This window comes from Saccopteryx bilineata, chromosome 2 (assembly GCF_036850765.1).
Source record: "Saccopteryx bilineata isolate mSacBil1 chromosome 2, mSacBil1_pri_phased_curated, whole genome shotgun sequence".
Taxonomy (NCBI): domain Eukaryota; kingdom Metazoa; phylum Chordata; class Mammalia; order Chiroptera; family Emballonuridae; genus Saccopteryx; species Saccopteryx bilineata.
Window position 1 is genome coordinate 278,817,585 of NC_089491.1, and position 20,413 is coordinate 278,837,997.

The 20,413-nt window shown below is 57.0% G+C and overlaps 1 protein-coding gene across 4 annotated transcripts in view; it reads left to right on the forward strand.

The window, feature by feature from the left end:
- Nucleotides 1–20,413, forward strand: part of PBX1 (PBX homeobox 1) — a 240,496-nt gene that overhangs the window by 184,513 nt on the left and 35,570 nt on the right. For all 4 annotated transcript variants that reach the window (XM_066261022.1, XM_066261021.1, XM_066261023.1 and 1 more), the window contains 2 exons: nt 10,034–10,278; nt 14,389–14,579. In XM_066261022.1, the coding sequence (XP_066117119.1) occupies nt 10,034–10,278; nt 14,389–14,579 (436 nt within the window). The remainder of the gene's footprint in view (nt 1–10,033; nt 10,279–14,388; nt 14,580–20,413) is intronic.

The following is a 20,413-nucleotide window of genomic DNA, read 5'->3' on the forward strand; positions in this document are numbered from 1 at the left end:
CAGCGGCCCAGTGCCATTCACCACCGAGCAACAAGGATGCAGTACCTCCAACACCCTGGGAAGTGAAGGCCAGTTCTGCCTTTTCAAAAGTGGTTCTGCAGCTGAGCTTTCTGAGGCTCGGCGTGTGGACCATTCTGTGGCTTTGGGTTTCCTGTAAAACGGAATGGGGCATAGCGCGTGGGAGCTGAGGAGCCATGAGTGCTGTGGGTAGTCTTTCTGAGTTTAACCTCCTTCATGAGAGCAGGGGAATGAAATTCTGCAGTCAGCCGAGTCACAGTCCATGTGGGCCTCCAGCCCATGACCTTGGCCGGCGGCCGCATCAGGCTCCAGGGTCCCAGGATCAGCCCCGTAATGTCCCCAGGGCCCTGGTCCTCGCTGCTACCAGCCTGGCCCAGTTGGAGGCGCTGCGGTGCAGGGACAGCCCTGAGTAGGTCAGCTGCACACTGGTGTGTGCCCACAGGCCCTGTGCCTCCCCGGGGCCTCTGTTCCCTCGTCTGAATATGGGGCCCACATGCCCCTTAGTGTCTGTGGGAGAATAAGAGGACACGAGCTCGTATTTGACATATTTTATTAAATGTTTATTTTATTGATTTTACGGAGAGGAAGGGAGAGAACAGGACAGAGAGGGACAGGAACATCACTCTGTTCTTCTATGTTGCTCTGACCAGGGATTGAACCAGCAACCTCAGTGCTTTAGGATGATGCTCAAACCAACTGAGCTGTCCGGCCAGGGCAGAGAGTGTGTGTGTGTGTGTGTGTGTGTGTGTGTGTGTGTGTGTGTGTGTGTGTTTTGTTTTTTCTTAAGCTGAATATCCACACAAGAAAACAGCATTGTCCCCGCAGTTCTCCCAACTGTCCACACATCTGTCAGTGTGACTGTGCTGTTAGCCCATGGTTCTCTCTTCCCCTCGATTCTTTGAACCTATCTCACTCCTGGTACAGCCTCCCAGTGCAGAGGCCCCAGCAGAGAGTGGAGAGCAGGTAAGTGTTTGCTGAACCAGCATTGACCGAGACAGCAGTCCGGGTTCGTGTCCAGAGGGCAGTGGGGTAAAGTCATGCAGGCCGGGAGCACGGAGCAGGTCGAGAGGTTTCATTTTAACTGAGCTGTAGGTGGGCTGTCACGAGCGTGAGTGGACCTGACCCGTCCGGCTGAGCCAGGCGGAGTGCGCTGCTCGGCAGGCAGGTCAGCACGGAAGTAAAGCGGGGTTGGCATCTGAGGTTGCCAACCGCCTGCCCATTCCCGCAGAGGCCTCTACTGATGGGGGCACCGCGGGGGCCTCCTCTCTGTCTTGCGGGGGGCTTGGTGCCTTCATCCAAGGGATAGTATGTGGGGCAGAGGGTGTCGTTCCTCAGAGGGGGCATCCAGACACCCCTTCAGGTAAACCCAAAGAACCCCAGTCAACAGGGCCCAGCCTCGGGGACAGGGGGTCTTCAAAGGAAAAGGAAGATGGCGTGCCCTCTGTCTCTCTGTCAGCCACTGACGTGTTTAGCCAGCACCTTGTGGTGCTAAATGCTTCTTGATGGCCACGGTGACCACTGCACGTCCCCACAGGGAGGGTGCCCCTGCGGCGGTCTCTGCGGGGCTCCAGCTCCAGCCCCAGGAGCCCCTGTCCCTCCCCTCCGGAGCCCCTGACCTTGCCAGGGTGTGAATGGTGACAGCCCGGCGTCGAGTCCGAGCCCAGCCGCCCACCTGGGGCAGCCCCACGTCCCCTCGCCGCCTGCCGGTCGGCTCTGCATACGCTGAGCACACATTCTTTCCAATAAGCTGCGATCGTTTATGGAAAGTCTGCTCCTTCAGAACACCCCCCGGAAACGTCCGCAGCATTTGGGAAGCCCCGCTCGGGGTGTAATGTGAATGAGCTCGAGAAAAGAGCCCACCGGCCCACCAGCTGTTTCTGTATTCAGGATTCCAGCCCCTTGGACGGCGTGGGGGTTGGGGGGTGGAAAGGGTGCGGGGGGAGGGAGACAGCATAGGAGCTCAGGGCACCCTGATCTTAGTCCCCCAGGGAAGGCCCAGAGGCCAAGGTAGAAAAGATTGGAAACAAGTCTCCGTGGGCTCTTCCCCAAAGCAGAAATGGCACGATTCCCCTAAGTGACCAAGGCAGGGCCCGTCCTGGTCCCGGGAGATGGCTCTGCTGTGTGCGGAGACCGGGAGACCAGAGACCGATGCTTTGCAATGGAGCTCTTAGTCTCAGAGGCCCTCCCCACTGCACGGGCACACCCCCGTGCCTGTCCAGCGTGTCTGCCCAGGGTGCCAGATCTGCACACAGTCACATCCTGCCCGCACTTGCCCACCCTGCCCACCACGGCTTCATGCCTCCAGAGGCTGCCCGGGCGCTCTGAGAAGCAGCACAGTCCCCTGTGTCCCCTGCCACCTGTCTGCCGTGGTTTCTGCCCTCCTTGTCCCCAAGGAGGCCACGGTGACTCGGCGGCGAGGCGTGGACTTGGAGTGTTGTTATTTTTTAAGTTAAAAAAATCTTTTTTCCCATTGATTTGAAGTGGAGGAGGAAGAAAGAAAGAGAAGCATCAACTCATGGCTCCACTTAGTTCTTCCACCTGGTTGTGAGCTTACTGATTGCTTCTTGTGCTCTGAATAGGGATCAAACCCATGACTTTGGCGTGCGGGGATGGTGCTCTACCCATTTAGCCACCCAGTCAGGGTGGCTTGGACTGGTTTTTGTGATGTGTGGTGATGGATTGTCCATGGCTGTCCCCGAGGGACCCCAGTGACCTCGTACGCATGTGTGTTTGAGGTGACTGGCTGGGTCACGGGTGTTGTCTGAAGCCACGCTGATTGGTATGTGTGCTGAAATGGACCCGGGGTGCCCTGTAGCCACGAACACTGTGGGTGCGCATGGCAGGTGACAGTGGCCTGAAGCCAGGGCATGGCTCACACATCACCCCTGCTCTTGTGTCTGCCTGAAGTCCACCTGGGCCTCCCGCAGGTCTAGGAAGGGCCCCCCTTCACACCTTCCTCATCACCAGAGGCGGCGGAGTGATGGAGCCCCCGCAAGCCACCCACCCTGGCTTTCCCGGCCAAGGCTGCACTGACCACTCAGAACCCCTGCTCCCTCCCCCGGATGTCTCCAACCTGCTTCCAACTCCACGGCTTGCCTGGGCAGCACTGCAGAGAGGCCCCTCTAACAATGAGGGCTTTTTCTGTCTGTTCCAAACCCTCTGTTGTTGCAGGAAGAAATTCTCCCCAGTGGCTCCTCAGGTTTTTGTGTGACTTGACTCTCTAGTTATTAGATCTTCTTCTTTCTAATTTCCTCCATAACACTAACCACTGTGAAATCACTCTGCCTTCTAGAGTCCTCCCTCCCTCCCTCCCTCCCTCCCTCCCTCCTTCCCTTCTTCCCTTCTTTCCTTTTCTTTCCGGCTTGTGTGAGCTTGGATTGGTTAAGCTGCCAGAAACAAAATAAAACAACAACCCTCCCCTAACCCCCAAAGAACTTGGCTTAAACAAAACTCAAGTTCATTTCTCTCTCACTGTCTTACAGTCCAAAAGCAGCCCTCCGGCTGGTCCCTAAGGTATGAGAACTTCTGTCTGGTTCCTCTCCCTCGGGTGGCTTCCATTCCCCAGGCCAACTCGCTGTCCAGAGTGGCTGGTAGAGCCCCAGCCATTGTACTCACCTTCCAGCTAGCAGAAGGAGAGGGGGGCAAGAGAGGAAGTCCTTTGTCTGGACATTCCTAGGCATTTTTATGTCCAACTTCCACTCATTGATCACTCACCAGAATTTTGTCGTAAGAGACATGACCATGACATGACCACATCTAGATGCAAGGGAAGCAAGGAAATGTCTCTCCTCTCGGTGACTATGATTCCACCTAAAAATCAGGGCTCTGTGAGTCTGCGGAGATGGGTGTGTTGGAACCACCAACACACCAACAGATCAATCTTTTCCTTCATCTTTGTGCTAACCCCTCCCGCAGGTCCCAGGCAGGACACACCTTCTCCAGCTCAGATCTCAACATATCAGCAGAGTTCAAGTGCACATTGATATGAAATGATCAGTAGTGTCGGTGGTCACGACCAGCGTGGGGTTCAGTGAGTCCTTCTTGCCTTGTTCACAGAAAATAGATGCCTGCCCTATTCCTCCCACCGGCAACTTCATCCACAGGTTGAAAGGAACCGGGGTTCTAATGCGGTCAGAAGTGCCCATCAGAGGCACAGGGATGGAGTGAGCTGGGATGTTGCACCCCGCGCCCTGATTCCAGACCCCGCGTGTGATCCTGGCTGGAGTGTGTTTGCTGTTTCCCATCCGTGGCGTCCTCCTGTCTGTCCTTGGTCTGCGCTGCTCTGCCCAGGGGGCTCCTGTCAGGGTCGTGCGTTTCCATCGTGGAGGGGTGGGGGAGAGGACGCATACCACGGCTGGGTGAGGCGGATGACTGGTCGTGGGGTATGTCTTCTGTGATGGTGGAGGGGGCAAGGATCGTGGAGCATGCTAACGCTCAGTTCTCAACGTCTTCTGTAAGGAGCCCTCCCGGTCCTGACCATGTCGTGTTAAGAGCCCTGCCTTTGACTATTCTGTGGCTTTTAAAAAGCTGAAAGATTTCTATGGGAACAAAAACGGTCTTCATTTCAAACTGAGTTGTGATGGAGTTTGTAAATACAGGCCAGAACATTCCCCTTGTCACTAGGAGCCAGGAAAACACTATGGTCCCAAGACATGGAGGGTGGGGGGTGGCATCATGGGGTGACCGCATATGAGACAAGCGTCACCACGTCCGCTCGTGTTTCTATTCTGAGTAGGGGGTGTCTCTGTGCCCAGGCAAGGTCCACCCAGCAGTCGTCACGGAAACACGTGTCCTCCAGCCTGGCTTTGAAGGGAGGCCTGACTCTCTTCTGGTCATAATTTATTTATTTTTTTAATGGAACTCTGAAAGCAGCCATTAGCGATGACTACCAGGCAGGCTGGTCTGACACAAGGTGAGATTGCTTCCGAGCTAAGTGGTTCCCAGCAGGGTCTCCTGGCTTCCGGGACGGCACCTTCCCGGGTGAGCCCTGCCAGGTCGGAGGGGCCCAGACGCTTTCTGGCTTAGGAAGACACAGCCCCCGGGGGACCCTGTGTCAGGGGGAGGAGGTGTCTCAGGCTCCAGAGGGCGTAGGACTCCTCGCATGCTCTGGGGGCAGAGCGGGAAGGGACCAGAAGGAGGGAGAAGGCAGAGATGAAGAAGAAGATATTTGGACCCCCCACACACACATTGGCCCAGGTTCCCGGACTGCGATGATGTCAGCAGGAGCATGCCTGGGGCCGCAGGTCCCTAATACACAGAGACAAAACTCCTAACTCCAAACCTGCCTTGCTTTTGTCTTCCTCCCAAGGGACCTTGATCAACAAGATTGATGTGGGTTTCACGAGCGATCGAAAACCTACCGGTGACCAAGCACTGTTGTGTGCTTTTCTAAAAACAACCTGGTGTCACCCTTAGTAAGAGCGAGGGTGCGGGGCCTCCTCTGGGCTGTTGGCTGATGAGGAGACCGAGCGGCAGGGAGGCAAGGCGTCACTTCGACGTCCCTGAGCTTCGAAAGGGCTGGGAGGCGGACAACACTGGGTGGCCTTCAACGTGGGCAGATTGCACGCACTCAGGCCGCTCATCTGACAAGGCCGCCCCAGCCCGGCTGCCGCATCCAAGTTCTCCCCTGAGGGGTGTGGGGGCGGGGCGGTCTCGGCTCAGGCGTGACTGTCTCTTCCATGCCGACCAGCAGTTTGGATGGTGGAGAAACTCTGTCAGACACAGAACAGAACTTTCTCCTCAAACAAATGAGGGGCTGAGGGTTAGGGGGTGGATACCAGGACAAGGTCTCAGGCCCCACCTGTGGTTCAGAAGAGTGGAATTACGTCGGTTACCTCTCGGGGAGGGAGGAGCCTGGTTTGTGACGTCCCCGTGCTCGTGGGAAGTGAGGAGCATGTAGGAAGGGCACGAGGGGCCTGCCGTTGGGGTTTCTTGGTCACCAGCCCCTCCTCTGACAACGGCAGGCACCCACCAGGCTCAGGGCAGCAGCGTGGAGGGTGGGCCGTCTTGGGGGCGTGGAAACCGGGCAGCGCCTGAGCCCACGCTGACTCGTCTTGGAAATCCAGGGGCCCCCTCGCTCTTGGCACCTTGTAGGTACTCGGTCAGCGGCGGGTCCGTGAACCGAGACGCCTCAGTGGGCTCCCTTGCATCTGCAGCAATTTAAAGAAACTCAGAGGTCAATAGGAACTTCTTTCCCTCCTTTCATTTCTGGTTGTCTTCTCACTACAGTGTCAGCCAAGACCTGGGCATCCAAGGACTGTGTGTGTGTGTGTGTGTGTGTGTGTGTGTGTGTGTGTGTGGTCTGCACACGTGCATTCACACACACACACAATTGATTGCACACCCACCGAGCTACCACTGGTGAGCGTCAGAACCCTCGTGTTGTACACAGTCCTGGCTGGAGGGCCTGAGACCTAGGCTCTAGTCTTGGCTGTGCGTGTTTGCTTTGCCTCTGTCCGTCACCTGTCTGCCCTGTGACTTGGGAAGATCACCTCACCTTTTCTACGCGGTTCAGCTCAGCGCGTGCACGTGCTTCGTGAACAAGTGAAAGGAGTAACTGCTATTTCAGGAGGCAGGCACGTTGCCCTTGTAAAAATACAGGGACACTGAATTCCCATCCCGGACATCTGTCCGGAACGCTAAGCGACCCCCGGGACCATGGCCAAGCAGGGGAGGCCCAGAGAGCTCCCCTCCCCCGGTCTCCTCCGGGTCATGGGCCGGGCGGCCTGGTTCGTGGACGGTGGGACGCCCGCGTGGAGGTTAAGCATGTGCCTTCACATCAAGCAGAGAGAGATTGGCCAGAGAGCAGGGCACCCCCCTGGGGAGGTTGCCTCACGACTTCTCCCGAACATCTGTCTGTCTGTTTCTGTCATCTCTGCCTGTCTCCCAGCCCAGGGTCAGGTCCCTGCACTGCTGTCTACTTCCGAAGACAACCCTCTCAGTGGGTCTGGCCTGCGCCCCACCTGTGGATGTGAAACCAGGCGGGGCAGCTAACCTGGGACTGGAAGCCACCAGCCTCAGGGCCCACCTGTCCTTGGTGAAGAAACAGTGCCCTCTAGTGGTCCCGCCGGGAGCTGCTCAGTACCTGTCACAGCCCCAGGCCGGGACAAAACCACACACCCGCCCTCCTGCCCAGGGACCCCAGTGCACCTTTGCGTAGGGGGGTGCTTTCTCCTTGTGTGAAGAGAGCCACAGAGAGAACGGTGGGAACTCGAGCTGTGACAGTCCCCTTCGGGCCACGGATGGCAGCCTACTGGCTGTGACCTCAGACACTTTTTTAAAGGGCGTCTGACAGTTTCTATAGAAACACTTCCCTGTCTGGACTGGTCTCTTACAGGAGCAAGTAGATGTGTGAGAAGGAAATTCCTCCTTTAAGGATTAGGACCCCAAAGGGTGAAGTCTCCTGTTGGGGACACCTGTGGGGCTCAAACCCAGGACAGTGGTGTTAAGGTCTTCAGCAGTGGAGTTTGCAGAACAGATCCGCGTGCAGCGGCGTAAATGGGACTTCGCCATTTAAAACCGGCTTCAGTGGAAGCGGCAGGGCTGGGAGCACGGGGGGCGGGGCGCATCAGGGACACGGGGACCTGATCAGATGTGATGGGTGCTGGATTAGGTAACCGCTCAGTCGGCTGAAATTGGATCTCGGAGGGGTGAGTGTTAACATCTCCGGTGTCCTGGCGAAGGCTCACTGGAGTCTTGCATGGTGCCCGGAGATAAAAAGGACCTTTTAAATAATCATTTTGTATCCCCGCTCGCCTGAGCGCTGGCTTCGCGCCGTAAATTGGTGGCACGGGTCCTGCTTAGACACATCGCCCTTGCCATTTATTTAACACCAGTAGGATTTTTTTAAACTGGCTAGCTGACCGGTTTCTGTATCGGAGTCCCGCACCGTTTGTAGTGGGGCACAGATGTATGTGCCCTGGGCATCTGTGCTGCCCATGCCCACACGCACAGCCCTGGACTGTGGGGCCAGCCCCCCCCCACCACCAGATCACAGAGGGGCTGTGAGGGCTCTCTCTTGTTCTCACTGTTTCCACACGTACAGTTTTCTCTCTGGCACACACTCTGAAGTATTTCATTTGAGCTGCTAACCTTTGTGGCGTGGTGATTTCCTCATATTTTCAACGCGCCAATTTCTTACTACCCACATTTAGAAACCAATTATATTATGTTTTAGTGGCTCCTAATTTCTTCTTTAAAAGTTTTTATAGGATTCATAAAATTTATATAATCGAAGTGAAATGCAAACACATTTTAGTGTAGTTTTTTATTTTTACTTTTATTCCCCCTGCCCCCGACGAAATGGACCCTGCACACTTGAGAGGGAGAGGCATCCTTAGGGAGAGGCCACGCAGCCTGGGGCTGCCCTGATGCCCTGATGCCCTGCGGCCGGGCGTCCCTCGGTGCCCTCTTCCAGCCGTGGAAATCCCCGTCCTTGTTTTGTTTAGAGTGAGTCCGATGCCCAGACCAGGAGACTATCGATTAGGTCGTGTGTGGAGCGCGTGCAGAACTGTGCCTCCCGGTGATGGGGGAAAGGGGGAAAGGGATGGTGGGGGCGGGGGCCGATGAGAGGCCTGGAGGGGCGACATTCTCGATGTGGGGCACGTGGGCACAGGGCTGGTGACAGAGACCTAGTTGCTGCCAGCGTTGCTGCATGTGGGCGAGGGGCGTATTCACGGCAGGTTGTGCGCCGCAGTGAAGGGACCGTCTACCCAGCTCCTCTGCAGATTCACTAAATGCTCGACCCCCCTTCAGTCCAAACCCCACGTCCCCCGATAGTCACTGTGTTCTCATAAAAGGTGTCCATCGCCTTGATGGGAGCCGTCTGATCCTCCCGGGATGCTGGCTTCTCTGAGCCCCTGATACAGCTTGTCCAGGGGCTCCACCGTGCTGCCGGCAGGGTGGGGTCTGGTCCCCCGGGACGCTGGCTTCTCTGAGCCCCTGATACAGCTTGTCCAGGGGCTCCACCGTGCTGCCGGCAGGGTGGGGTCTGGTCCCCCGGGACGCTGGCTTCTCTGAGCCCCTGATACAGCTTGTCCAGGGGCTCCACCGTGCTGCCGGCAGGGTGGGGTCTGGTCCCCCGGGACGCTGGCTTCTCTGAGCCCCTGATACAGCTTGTCCAGGGGCTCCACCGTGCTGCCGGCAGGGTGGGGTCTGGTCCCCCGGGACGCTGGCTTCTCTGAGCCCCTGATACAGCTTGTCCAGGGGCTCCACCGTGCTGCTGGCAGGGTAGGGTCTGGTCCCCCGGGACGCTGGGACCCGCCGGTGAGGGCACACGCCCTGCTCCTGTTCGCCCTATCGTCCCCTGGTGCAGACCCCGCCCCACTCTCCACTTGGCCAGCAGAGAGCTCTAAGACTTCATCCACGTGCGCTGCACTTCACCGACTTCTGATGTTTCAGAAATGAAAGTTCAGTCTGATCAAACATTGTGAAGTCAGAGCGTGAAACCACCAACTCACCGAAACCCAGAATTAGAATCGGGGGAAGGAAACGCTTTCCCTCCAATTAAAAGTTGGCCATTTGGGGCTGACAGGGAAAAGGATGCTGTTCCCATGAACTTTTTGTCATCATGAAGTTTCTCTAATTTACATGACATGAAATTCACCTTTGTAACTGTTTTCAAGGGCACAGCTCAGTGTGACGTTAAGTACGTTCCTATTGCCCCACGGCCGCCACCGCCGTCCACAGAACCCTTTCAGGTCTCCCCAGTACGCATCTCTGCCCCAGGAAACCCACACGCCCTGCCCCGCCCGGGCCCCACCAGCCCCCTTCCTGCCCCTGCGGACCTCGTGCCCTCGCTGAGTGGCATGGGGTTCATTTCTGGGACAGACCAGCCCCCTCACACTTTCTCCGCTGGCATCCCTGCCTCCTCCCGCCCGTGGCCCGCTCCTCAGGGCCTGCGCCGCAGGTGGTCTGCAGGGACACTCGCTTTGCCCAGTGATCCTGTTGCTGTTGGGAGTTGTCATTTTCTCTACCGGGTCCCTCTGACCACGCCCTCTTCTCTGTGTCCCTGCAGTTCTGAGCATCCGGGGCGCCCAGGAGGAGGAGCCGACCGACCCCCAGCTGATGAGACTGGACAACATGCTGTTGGCGGAGGGGGTGGCGGGCCCCGAGAAGGGTGGTGGCTCAGCGGCAGCGGCCGCAGCGGCGGCGGCTTCCGGAGGGGCCGGTTCAGACAACTCCGTGGAGCACTCGGACTACAGAGCCAAACTGTCGCAGATCAGACAGATCTACCACACGGAGCTGGAGAAGTATGAGCAGGTAACCACCGCCACCCTCCCCCCGAGGGTCTGGAAAGGGTGGGGGAAGTGTAGAACTTGACCTTGGCTTCCCTGGCTCTCCACAGACTCGGTCCACAGGGAGTCGGGGTAGCCACCTTCCTCTGGGGAAAGGGTGGCGGGTCTCAGGATTACTGGCGTCCAGCAGACCTGGATTCCAGTGCTGACAGTCTGCCGGTGCCCTGGGGGGCCTTGGGGGACCCAGCAGTCCCTGTACACTGCGCAAAAGCTCGTGGGTTGTGGCTCAGAGCTGTGGGCTGGAGTGGAGGACATTACAGAACTGTAAAGTCATAGAAGGAAAGGGCAGGAAAAGGCTTTATACGGCCAAGCAAGGTCCTCTAGTTATAGCAGAGCGCCTGTCACTGGGACCTCCCCTCCACACACTCGCACACTCACATACACACACACACACTCACATACACACACACACACACTCACACATCTGCCTCATGCTGTTGTCTGTGGCTGGCAGGGATGATACCATGTTTTTAGAGACCCCGAGCACCAGCCGTCCGTCACTGACTTGATGGACCTGTGTGTTCTCTCGCCTTTTGGAGGCAGCCCGGCCCGAGGTCGATAGGGGACTGACTCCCACTGGACGGTCAGGCCTCTGGCTGTGTTCCCTCCCAAGCCACCCAGGAAGAGGGAGGACGAGCAGACGGTGGAAGGCCATCTCGTCCACCTGTGGCCATCTGGGTAGAAGGCAAAATGCAAACTTAATAGACAATTTAAATTTTAAAATAGAAATAGATTTTTTAAATTTTAACGTGAAGAAAGTTCCATTATTGTTCTCCTCTCTGCCTTTGAAATGGATTTCTACAAAATCCCTTCTTTTATGAGATTAAAAAAAAATTGCTGTGATGCTTGAGGCCAGAGAGGGTGAAATCCAGCTGTCGGACGGGGGGGTGGGGTGGGGGGAGGGGAGCGGGCAGGCTGGTGTAAGAACCTGGGTGGCGCCACCCCCACCTCCTTGGGAAAGAACAGACATCCTTGTGAATGGGGCTGCTGGCCCCTGAGGGAGACGGGGCGGCCTCTTCTCCTGTGGACGCTTCTCACGGGCGTGCACCTGCCCCGGGGGACAGAGGCATTGGGAGCTGGGAACTGGGCACGTCAGGAGGGACTCCATCAGCACAGAGCACATCACCTGCGTGTGGTAGGGATGGTGGTGCAGGCCCATTGCCCTTAAAAAGCACCGAGGAAGCCCTGCCTCGTCCCTGTGGGCGTGTTCCAGGCTGATGCTCGGGGTGCTGAATCACTGACTGCTCTCAGCTGTGATGTTAGTTATGGTACACCACAGGTTGTAGGGAGCCTACACCATTACACTTCCGCCCGTGTGTGTGCACACAGGACAGGCCCCCTGTGCTGCTGTAACCACCCTGAGGAGTCCTCTGCGCCCCCCCCCCCCAAAAAAAATAAGAAAACAGCCAGTTTCACGCAAGGTTACTAAATCAAGTAGGATCTGGAGACTTCCATTAGAGAGAAAGGAGGGAAATTGTCTTACTCATCAGATGGGGTGGGGGATCACTTTGTCTGCAGACCCTCCCAGTAGCTAAGGACGGGGCGGGGGGGCATGTCTGATGGATAAAACCACAGGGGCGGGTACCGGGCACTAGTGCACACGCTGTGTTTGAAACATGGTGCCGCCATGGCCTTGCAGGGTCCTCCGGGCGTCTGTAAACTGCGGCCAGGACACGGACGAACTGAGTCTCCCAGGCGGATCTGGATGGGGGCGGGTAGTTCAGCCCAGTGACAGCTCCCGCTGAGCCCGGCATCACGTGTGGTTGGAAGAGTTCAGGGAAGAAGGTGTCCGAGCAGAGCGGGTGTGAGCTCAGACTCCGGGACCTCAAGCAAGGCTGTCTTGCTCCCAGACACGACCCTGCACTGGCCCCAGGGACGGCCTTCTGGAAACCCCTCTGCTCCCTGCGGGCTGCTGCAGCGATGGCCCTGGGAAGGGACTGTCTTCAGGCTGGTCCCCAGAGTCCCCTCCGTGCCAGATACCCCCAGCCAGTGGGAGTCCTAACCCATTGTCCCCGGCTCTCAGGAGGGCAGCCCCGCCGTGCAGGGCAGAGCCTGGGAGGGGCGGGGCCAGTTAGGTCTGCAGAGATCTGGGTCGTGATGTTCTGTCTGCCGGACGTGGACTTGGAACGCTGTGCGCTGTGGGCTGCGTGTCCCGAGCAGCTGGCTAGCAGCTGTCTCACTGCCCCTCAGCGGTGTGCGAAGGACTCCGCTGTCTGTTTACAGCCAAGTGGGAGGGGCCCTGGATAACGTGCCCCAAATACCATCAGATAGCGGGAGTCTTTTCATTCTTAGCAACGAGCACGTTATTCTTAGCCGAGCACGTTATTCTTAGCCGAGCACTGTGGCCGCGCAGTGGGGGGCCGGCATGCTTGGCAGTGCCTCCTTGTCCGGCTCCATGAGGTGGGCGCTGCAGATAGCCCGCTGAGATGCTCGCTGCACCCTGACCCCCAACCCCCCGAGCCTCCTGGAATCCCAGCCAGCTCCCTGCTGGGGTTTACTTCCCTCTCTCTGTCCAGCTGGGGTGGGGGTGGTTCAGAGGAGAAGCCGCGTAATTCAGACTTGGGTTTCTATGGTAACTTCTAGGGGAGAGCAGAATGCTACGTGGACCCGGCTGTCCATGGGTTGGTCCTCAGCGTGTGCCTACGGAGTAGAAAGAAGGGACCTGTGAACCCCTGTATTTTTACCGAGAGGGAAACGGAGGCCTGGAGACGTTGACCCAGTCATATCATGGTGGGTTCTGAGTGTCATCCATGTTTTGAAGAGATGATGACACGTGTTTATGTGGCCAGATATCCAATAGCTCAGTGATTGCTCACCGCGGGCTTTTGACGTTGTCACCCCATGTCACTGTCAGGGAAGGTGAGGCACAGAGAGATAGGTGACTCCTAAAGATCCCACCACAGAGCGAGTCCCAGAGGTGGCCCATGCTCTTCTGTGGCCCCACCCGCTGTGTTCCTGGGGCTTAGAAACGGTCCCCTGTGGAGACGCAGCCCAGTGGATGCGTCTGCCTGCATAATTTGGGCCAACCAGACCTCGAAGGATGTCTCAGAGAAGGAACTATGCATGTCACCTTCACCGCATCATTGACACGTAGGGAGGGCTTCGTGCTGGAAAAATGCACGTCTGTTGTCCAGGTTAGGTGGGACCCTCTGTGTCCTAAGCTCTGGGATTCTCAAGGCAACCTCACCTTTTCTGTTATAAGTTGAGTCCACGTTGACAATGTCACCGAGGGTTCACCTGTGACTTAGATCCTCTATTGAATGCTGAGCTAAGAAAACAGGTTGCTGTTGGCAACCAGAGTAACTAAGAGAAAGGGCAGGCAGGGTGCCCCGAGGGGCAGGCTCAGGCTCTGGGCAAGGACACAGCCCTGGCTGGACGGAGTGGGGAGTGTGGCTGCTTGCTGCTCTGTGGCTTTGGAAAGGGCCCTGCATCTCTCAGGGCCACAGATTTCCTAACTGTGACACTAGGAGCTGTGACAACACCCTCCAGCTCAACCCTGGAGCTGGGAGCATGTTGGGTACACCCTGCGAGCGTCCTTGTCTGCAGGGCGAGCTCGTGACTCCTGTAAGTCCTGGGTCGAAGCCGTTTCTGCGAGGCCCCCGAGGATGGAGTCCCCTTGCACGGCAGACATCATGATTTCCTGGAAGGCCAGTGGGAGCAGAGATGGGTGGGTGGGCTCTTCCGTTTGAGCATCAGGACTCGGGTTTTGGTGTCAGAGGTCAGGGACAAGGCACCAGGTTTGGGCTTACCTGACCCCAAACTCTCCGTGGCTTTGAACATCAGGGTGAACGGTTGCAGTATGAGCTTTATACCGTATTTGTGGTCTTGTATCTTACAATGGTAAAATCATGAAATAAAAAGAAGATTGAAAATATGATGAAGAATTTTCCTTTCTCTTAGAATCTACCTATGGCCACAAGTCAGCGTCCTGTGGGCTGAAAGGGACCCGCAGGCCCTCGCTTGGTCTGCTCCCCCAATTTGGCGGGATGCCACACACGAGCGCATTTTCGCTGCCCGCACACATGGTCCGGGAACCTCCCCCGTCATGCATGTCCCTGTCTCGTGTCCCCCCCAGGCCTGCAATGAGTTCACCACCCACGTGATGAACCTGCTGCGTGAGCAGAGCCGGACCAGGCCCATCTCCCCGAAGGAGATCGAGCGCATGGTCAGCATCATCCACCGCAAGTTCAGCTCCATCCAGATGCAGCTCAAGCAGAGCACGTGCGAGGCCGTCATGATCCTGCGCTCCCGCTTCCTGGACGCACGGTGAGTGCCCCGCCCCCAACCCGCCCCGGGCTGGAGCCCACGCAGCCCCTGCGTACGGCCCGAGGGAGGCCCAGCTGTCAGGGCTGCGAGGCCAGAGCCGCAGGAGCTGTGGGCTGGGGCGGGCGGTGGTCATCCCAGCAGCCAGTATGACGTGGCCACAGGGACAGAACAGGCAGGACTCCGCCCTCCCACCTCCGGGGATGTCCGTAGGGCCTGGCCTGTCGTGCTAGCACACAGCGTGGACACACGCTCCCCAGGAACAACCGGAAGCCGGGTCCTTCCCACGCCGATACAGGCCCATCGCGCCGTGCCAGGCTGCGGGCTACCTTTCGGCAGAATAGAGGTGGATGAGCTGTGGTCCCGGCACGTGGGAAGCAGGGAGTGCAGGTGGTCTGCCCGGCCAGACTTCCACCCGGGGCTGGTGTCCTGCCTGCCTCGCTCCCGCACAGGCCTTCCTGTGAGCTCAGAGAGTTCGTGGGTGCAGAGTCCTTCGAGACAGACCGAGAGCAGAGGACCACGTTCGTTCCCAGTCCCCCTGCTCTCCAGACCAAAGGGTGTGGGCAGGGGGTCCCTGACCTTTGGCTGCGGGTTGTTATCCAGCCCAGATGGTGGTGCTGATCATGCCCCGTCTGCTCTAGGAGAGCAGTCGGGTCGCTGATGGAGCGAATACCTCTCAGGGGCTGGCTGTGCCTCTGGCCTCCCTTCCTCTTCCGTGAAACCAGGTTTCACTGGTTCTTAAGTCTGTTTCAGGACATAATCCCAATCGGCAACAGTTATTATAAAAACAGTTGATGTGTTGAAGGCAGGGAGTTGTACCATCTCATGATCACAGGGGTTTTTTTGTATTTTTGTTTGGGGTTTTTTTTTTTCCTAAGTTAGAAGCAGGGAGGCAGTCAGACAGACTCCCGCATGCACCCGACCGGGATCCACCTGGCATGCCCACCAGGGGGCGATGCTCTGCCCATCTGGGGCATTGCTCTGTTGCAACCAAAGCCATTCTAGCACCTAAGGCAGAGGCCATGGAGCCATCCTCAGTACCCAGGCCAACTTTGCTCCCATGGAGCCTTTGCTGCGGGAGGGGAAGAGAGAGACAGAGAGGAAGGAGAGGGGGAGGGGTGGAGAAGCAGATGGGTGCTTCTCCTGTGTGCCCTGACCAGGAATCGAACCTAGGACTTCCACACATTGGGCCCACACTCTACTGCTGAGCCAACTACCCAGGGCCTGATCACAGTTTTATCAGACACAGACTGGCTATTCTCTGTGAAATATTCCACCCCTGGAATTGTGTGTTTTTCTCCCGGTTCCCCGCTGTGGTCTCCGCCGCCCACAGGCCTGGCATCACCTCTGCTCCCTTTGGTTCAGTGTGCCCTGGGTGGAGCGTGGCAGAGGGACCTGCCAGCCGTATGTCTCTGGGCCTGTAGCCTTTCCAAGAGAAAGTAAAACTGAAGCTCGCTCCTCCCAGCTGGGTACGGTGAGGGAGGGGGAGTCAGAGTCCCCCCAGAGCAGCCCCTGTGCGCCCCACGCCCAGTCGGCTGCCAGCAGAACCCCTGAAACGGGCTGTTCTGCACAGTACAACGTGTGAGTGACCAGTGGCCCGTCTTGGTCCCTCACTGCCTGCAGTTGCCACTCAGCCATCCCCATGGCAACACCCCTGGTTGGTGTTTACGTTGGTAGATACTAGGAAAAATAAAAAGAAAAGTTGGTCCCAAATTGAGTTCTTTTCAGGAAAGGACTCGGGTGAGGGAGGAGCTGAGCCCTGTGCCATGGGTTCTGCGCCCGCCGCCGCGCTGCCGCCCCCAGTTCACGGCCAAACCCAAAGCTGGTTCCTTAAGGTCCACCAGTCTTCGCCCCACTCATTCCACTCGGCACCGAAGGACAGTCCCTTCCAGCGAGGACTTCTTCCCTGCTGGGGTTGCCGCCTCTGTCTTGCGGACCCTGAGCCAAGGTTCCAGATGAGAACAGCCACACACCCAGCGCCACTGTTCCCAGCCTCTCTCCTGAGGGTGCATTGGTGTCCGTGAAGGAGGAACACCAGTGCCTCCCCCTGTCCAGGGCTGCATAGACGGCTCTCTGAGCTCAAACACGGGGGGTTGCCAACCTCCTGACCGTGGGGCAGGCAACAGCCCTGCCCCGGGCTGCAGCGGGGTAGCTGGCCGCACAGACCTTAGCGAGGGCGTCGGGCTCACTGCTGGCGTCCGCGCTGCTCTGCGTGCTGGGGACGGGCGGGGCCGCCTCAGTGCGAGAGTCCATCGACGACAAATAAAACGTGAGGGGGACTCGGCCCAGCAACAGGATTGGTGTTGGTGATGTACCCAGATATGCAGCCTCGCCGTGCGACACTCCAGGGTCAGCTCTCTGCTGTGCCCTCACGTGACCACAGATTCAGCGACCGAAACAGTGCAGTTGTTACCTCCCGGTGTCTGTTATTGGGAGACTGCGTCCGCTGCCCCCACCTCGCGAAGCTGGGGTCTGGCCGTGGAACTGTCTGAGGCTCGGGCTCCTCCTCCAGGCTCCTGCCAGGGTGGGCAGAATTCAGTTCCTGGTGACAGTGGGACTGAGTTCCCAGCTCCTGGGACCCAGCCACCCTCTGTCGGGGGCCCTCACGTGGCCAGCAGGAGAATCGTGCTATGTGAAGCTTTAACCTACACCTCCCTTCCCAAGGCCTCAAATCCCCTGATTACAACGTAACTAGAGCAGTGATAGCCTTTCATCGTCACGGTAGCTCTCAGGGAGGGGGAGGCCGTGCGTCCCGGGTGGGACCTCGCAGGCCTCCCTCGCTCTTCAGCTGAGCGCAGGCCGCTTTCGTTTCCTCGTCCTGACCTTGGCTTCCCCGTGCCAGAGAAAGGTAACTTCCGGCACACCTGTGTAGACTCCGAGGAGGCAGACAGCCCGAGCCTGGCAGAGAGGAGGGTCTTTGGGGTGGGGACGCATGCGGTGTGGCTGGGTGCCCTGGTGTCGGCACAGGTGGGATTAGGGGAGTGGGCACCCGGGGCGGGGCGGGCCCCCTGGAAAACCTGCGCTGTCCCCGCGACCCTGTCGGAGTTGTCCTGTGAAGAGGCAGAAACCCTCCCAGCCGCTTAGGGAGGGACTGTAGGAATTTTTCGCATGAATTCCCTAGCGGTGCTGCCGGGGTTCAAATTCTGGCAACAACCCTGACCACCTCTGTGGACTCTGGGTAAAGCAGCCGGCCTCTCCTCCTCTGAGACTCAGTTTTTGTGTCTGTAAACTGGGGATGATTTTACGCGCAGGCATCAATTAGATAACATGGAAGGGAAACTTAGTATCGTGTCTGGGGCAAAGTAAGCACACAATAATCCAGCTAAACATAATAAGGTCATTTCACCGTATATCATTATATAGATAATAATAGCTGCAATAATGACTATCGTTGTTGATGTGACCCAAATTTTGGTGTAAGTTGAAGCACACCCTAGCCTAAGGCACTCACCTATCCTAACACAGTTTTAAAATCATAATCTAGAACAAAAACACAACTAAGCCACAGAAAAAGGAAAAGGACATATATACTGTATTGTACACTGTACTATAGTAACAAAAAATGACAAAAAGTGAGTGTAAAATAATTCCTTCCCTTTGTTCCTGTGGTTGGCTTGCACACAGGAAAGGGCATTGCAAGGTGGGAGAGAGGGACCCATTGGGAGGAGAGAGCTAGAGAGGCAGGAGAACCTGCAGAAGGTGCTGGAGACACTGGGTCAGGTGAATCAGGATTGCTTAAGGAACAGGCAGGAGACGCTGGGATGAGTCTACCTGCACAACAGGTGTTTCATCTCGAAAGGCAGAGCTGATGGGGAGGGTACAGGATCTGTTGCAGGTCTCTCTACCTTCTTAAAGAATTCTTCCAGGCTAGTCTGGAGGGTTAATGACTTCTTCTCTTCCAAAATCTGTCTCAACACTCACGTCTCAATTTTTTTAAGTTTTTATGGGAGTAAGCATCATAAACTCAAAACATCGTATATCGAGACTGTCATACCTGAGGATCCCTTGTATTGCAATGAATGAGTGAAGGAACATTTTGGCGAAGACAGTGGCCCCTGTCTGTGGGGATCTCACTATGTAATGTGGGCCACAGAGAAAGCGGAGCTGGTTTGGGTGGAAGAGGAGGCCAGGTTAGGAGACGGTTTGAGTGACGTGCCCGGGGTTTGCAGCAGTCAGTGAGGCAGCAGTCTGTCAGGAGAGGGTTAGGGTTCGCGGGAGCAGCACCTATGGTACTTGGCAACATAAGTCCCCATTGCCTACCTGTCCCCCTACCAAATCACCCAGATTCGAAAAGTTTTGTCCCCAAAATGCTACATGTATCAGGTATTATTCAACCCAACTCCACATTTCTTAAATTCATAACCTACTACCTGACTCTCCAAGCGCTTGACCGGCTTGGAGTCCCCGAGCTGGTGACACTCCGAGACCAAGCAAAGAGCCCAGGTGTCTCAGCTCCAGGAACCGGATCATCCGAAGTGTCGTATTTTCACTAGGATTTTTAGAAACTCTGGAAAATCTCAACCCTGGAGTTTCACAGGCCCTAGACTGAGACAGCCACGGAAAGGGTGATCAGCATGTCCGTCACGTGCACGAGACCCTCTCGGGAGGACCGCCCAGCGCCCGGGGAGGCAAGCGGGAACAGCTGTCTGCCTGTCCCAGACCACCCGCACGTTCAGAGAGGCCGCCTTTGGGCTCAGGTGCAGGAGTCACAGAAAACACGCCATCACGTCAGTGCAGACAGCTGGGCGAATGCGCGAAGGTCCTCCCGGTCAGAACGGCCTTCAGGGTCCAGGCTCTCCGGCCCCAAACAACTGCCTTCTCCCGGCAGAGTTGAAGCCAGAGGTTACATACCACCGGGCCGGGGGACGGCGTCAGCCAAGGGCTTTCTCCCCAGATTCCCGTCGTGCAGGAGCTTTAAACACCTGCCTACATTTTAAGTTGGGCTTTTTTACCCAAATCTACCCAGTCTCCGATGCTGGGTGACCCAGAAACGCAGCGTGAAGCGGGAGAGTGACTCCGTCTTGGCATATTCCGGACAGATGCGGCTCACACCTGCGGACAGATGGTGCTCACCGGTAAAATCAGGCACTTTATTGTGTTAATTAGTCCAAGCGGGACCCTGAAAACACCGTATTTGCTGGATTTCCTGTCTAAGCAAGGTGATCTGCGCTTTCCGGCGGCTAAATTGGGAAATTCCGCATCCTGGCCCAGCCAGGGATGGACACCTTCTCCGTAAGGAAAAGCTCTTGGTAAAAGTGAGAAAGGCAAACAGGCGAATAGAACTAATTTAAAGAGGGCGGCCCCACCTCCTCACATGGGGGCAGGGGCAGCAGCATCTACAGTGAGTCAGGGTCCTCATACTCGGCCATCCCCTGGAGGAGGAAGGAAAGGAATTCTCGCTTTACGTGAGTTCAATTCACAGTTTTTATTCAAAACAGAAGAATGCTTTTATTCAAAAAGGGGTCTTTGCCTCAACCATCAAGATATTCAAGATGTCAGTGGTTGTTCTTAGCAGGAAAACACTGGTCGGAGGGTGGGGGGTGGTCAAGCTGGCAGGGGTCACTTCTGTCCATTCCAGGCCCTTCTTCCCAGGTGCCCTTTTTAAAAATGTTGCATGCACGTACGTGGGGCTGGAGCAGAGAGAAAATGATAACTTACTCCGGACTTGGGGCCGAGTCGCTGTGGTCACCAGAGACTGTGTGGTTCCCCCGAAGGCACGAGGACCTGGCCGGTTTGCGCCTGGCGGATCCGAGTTGAGACGTGGGCTCCATAACCAACCCACAGAGGGACCTACACGCTCGCTTCCTCACTGGGACGTGGGAGTGACCATCTCCACC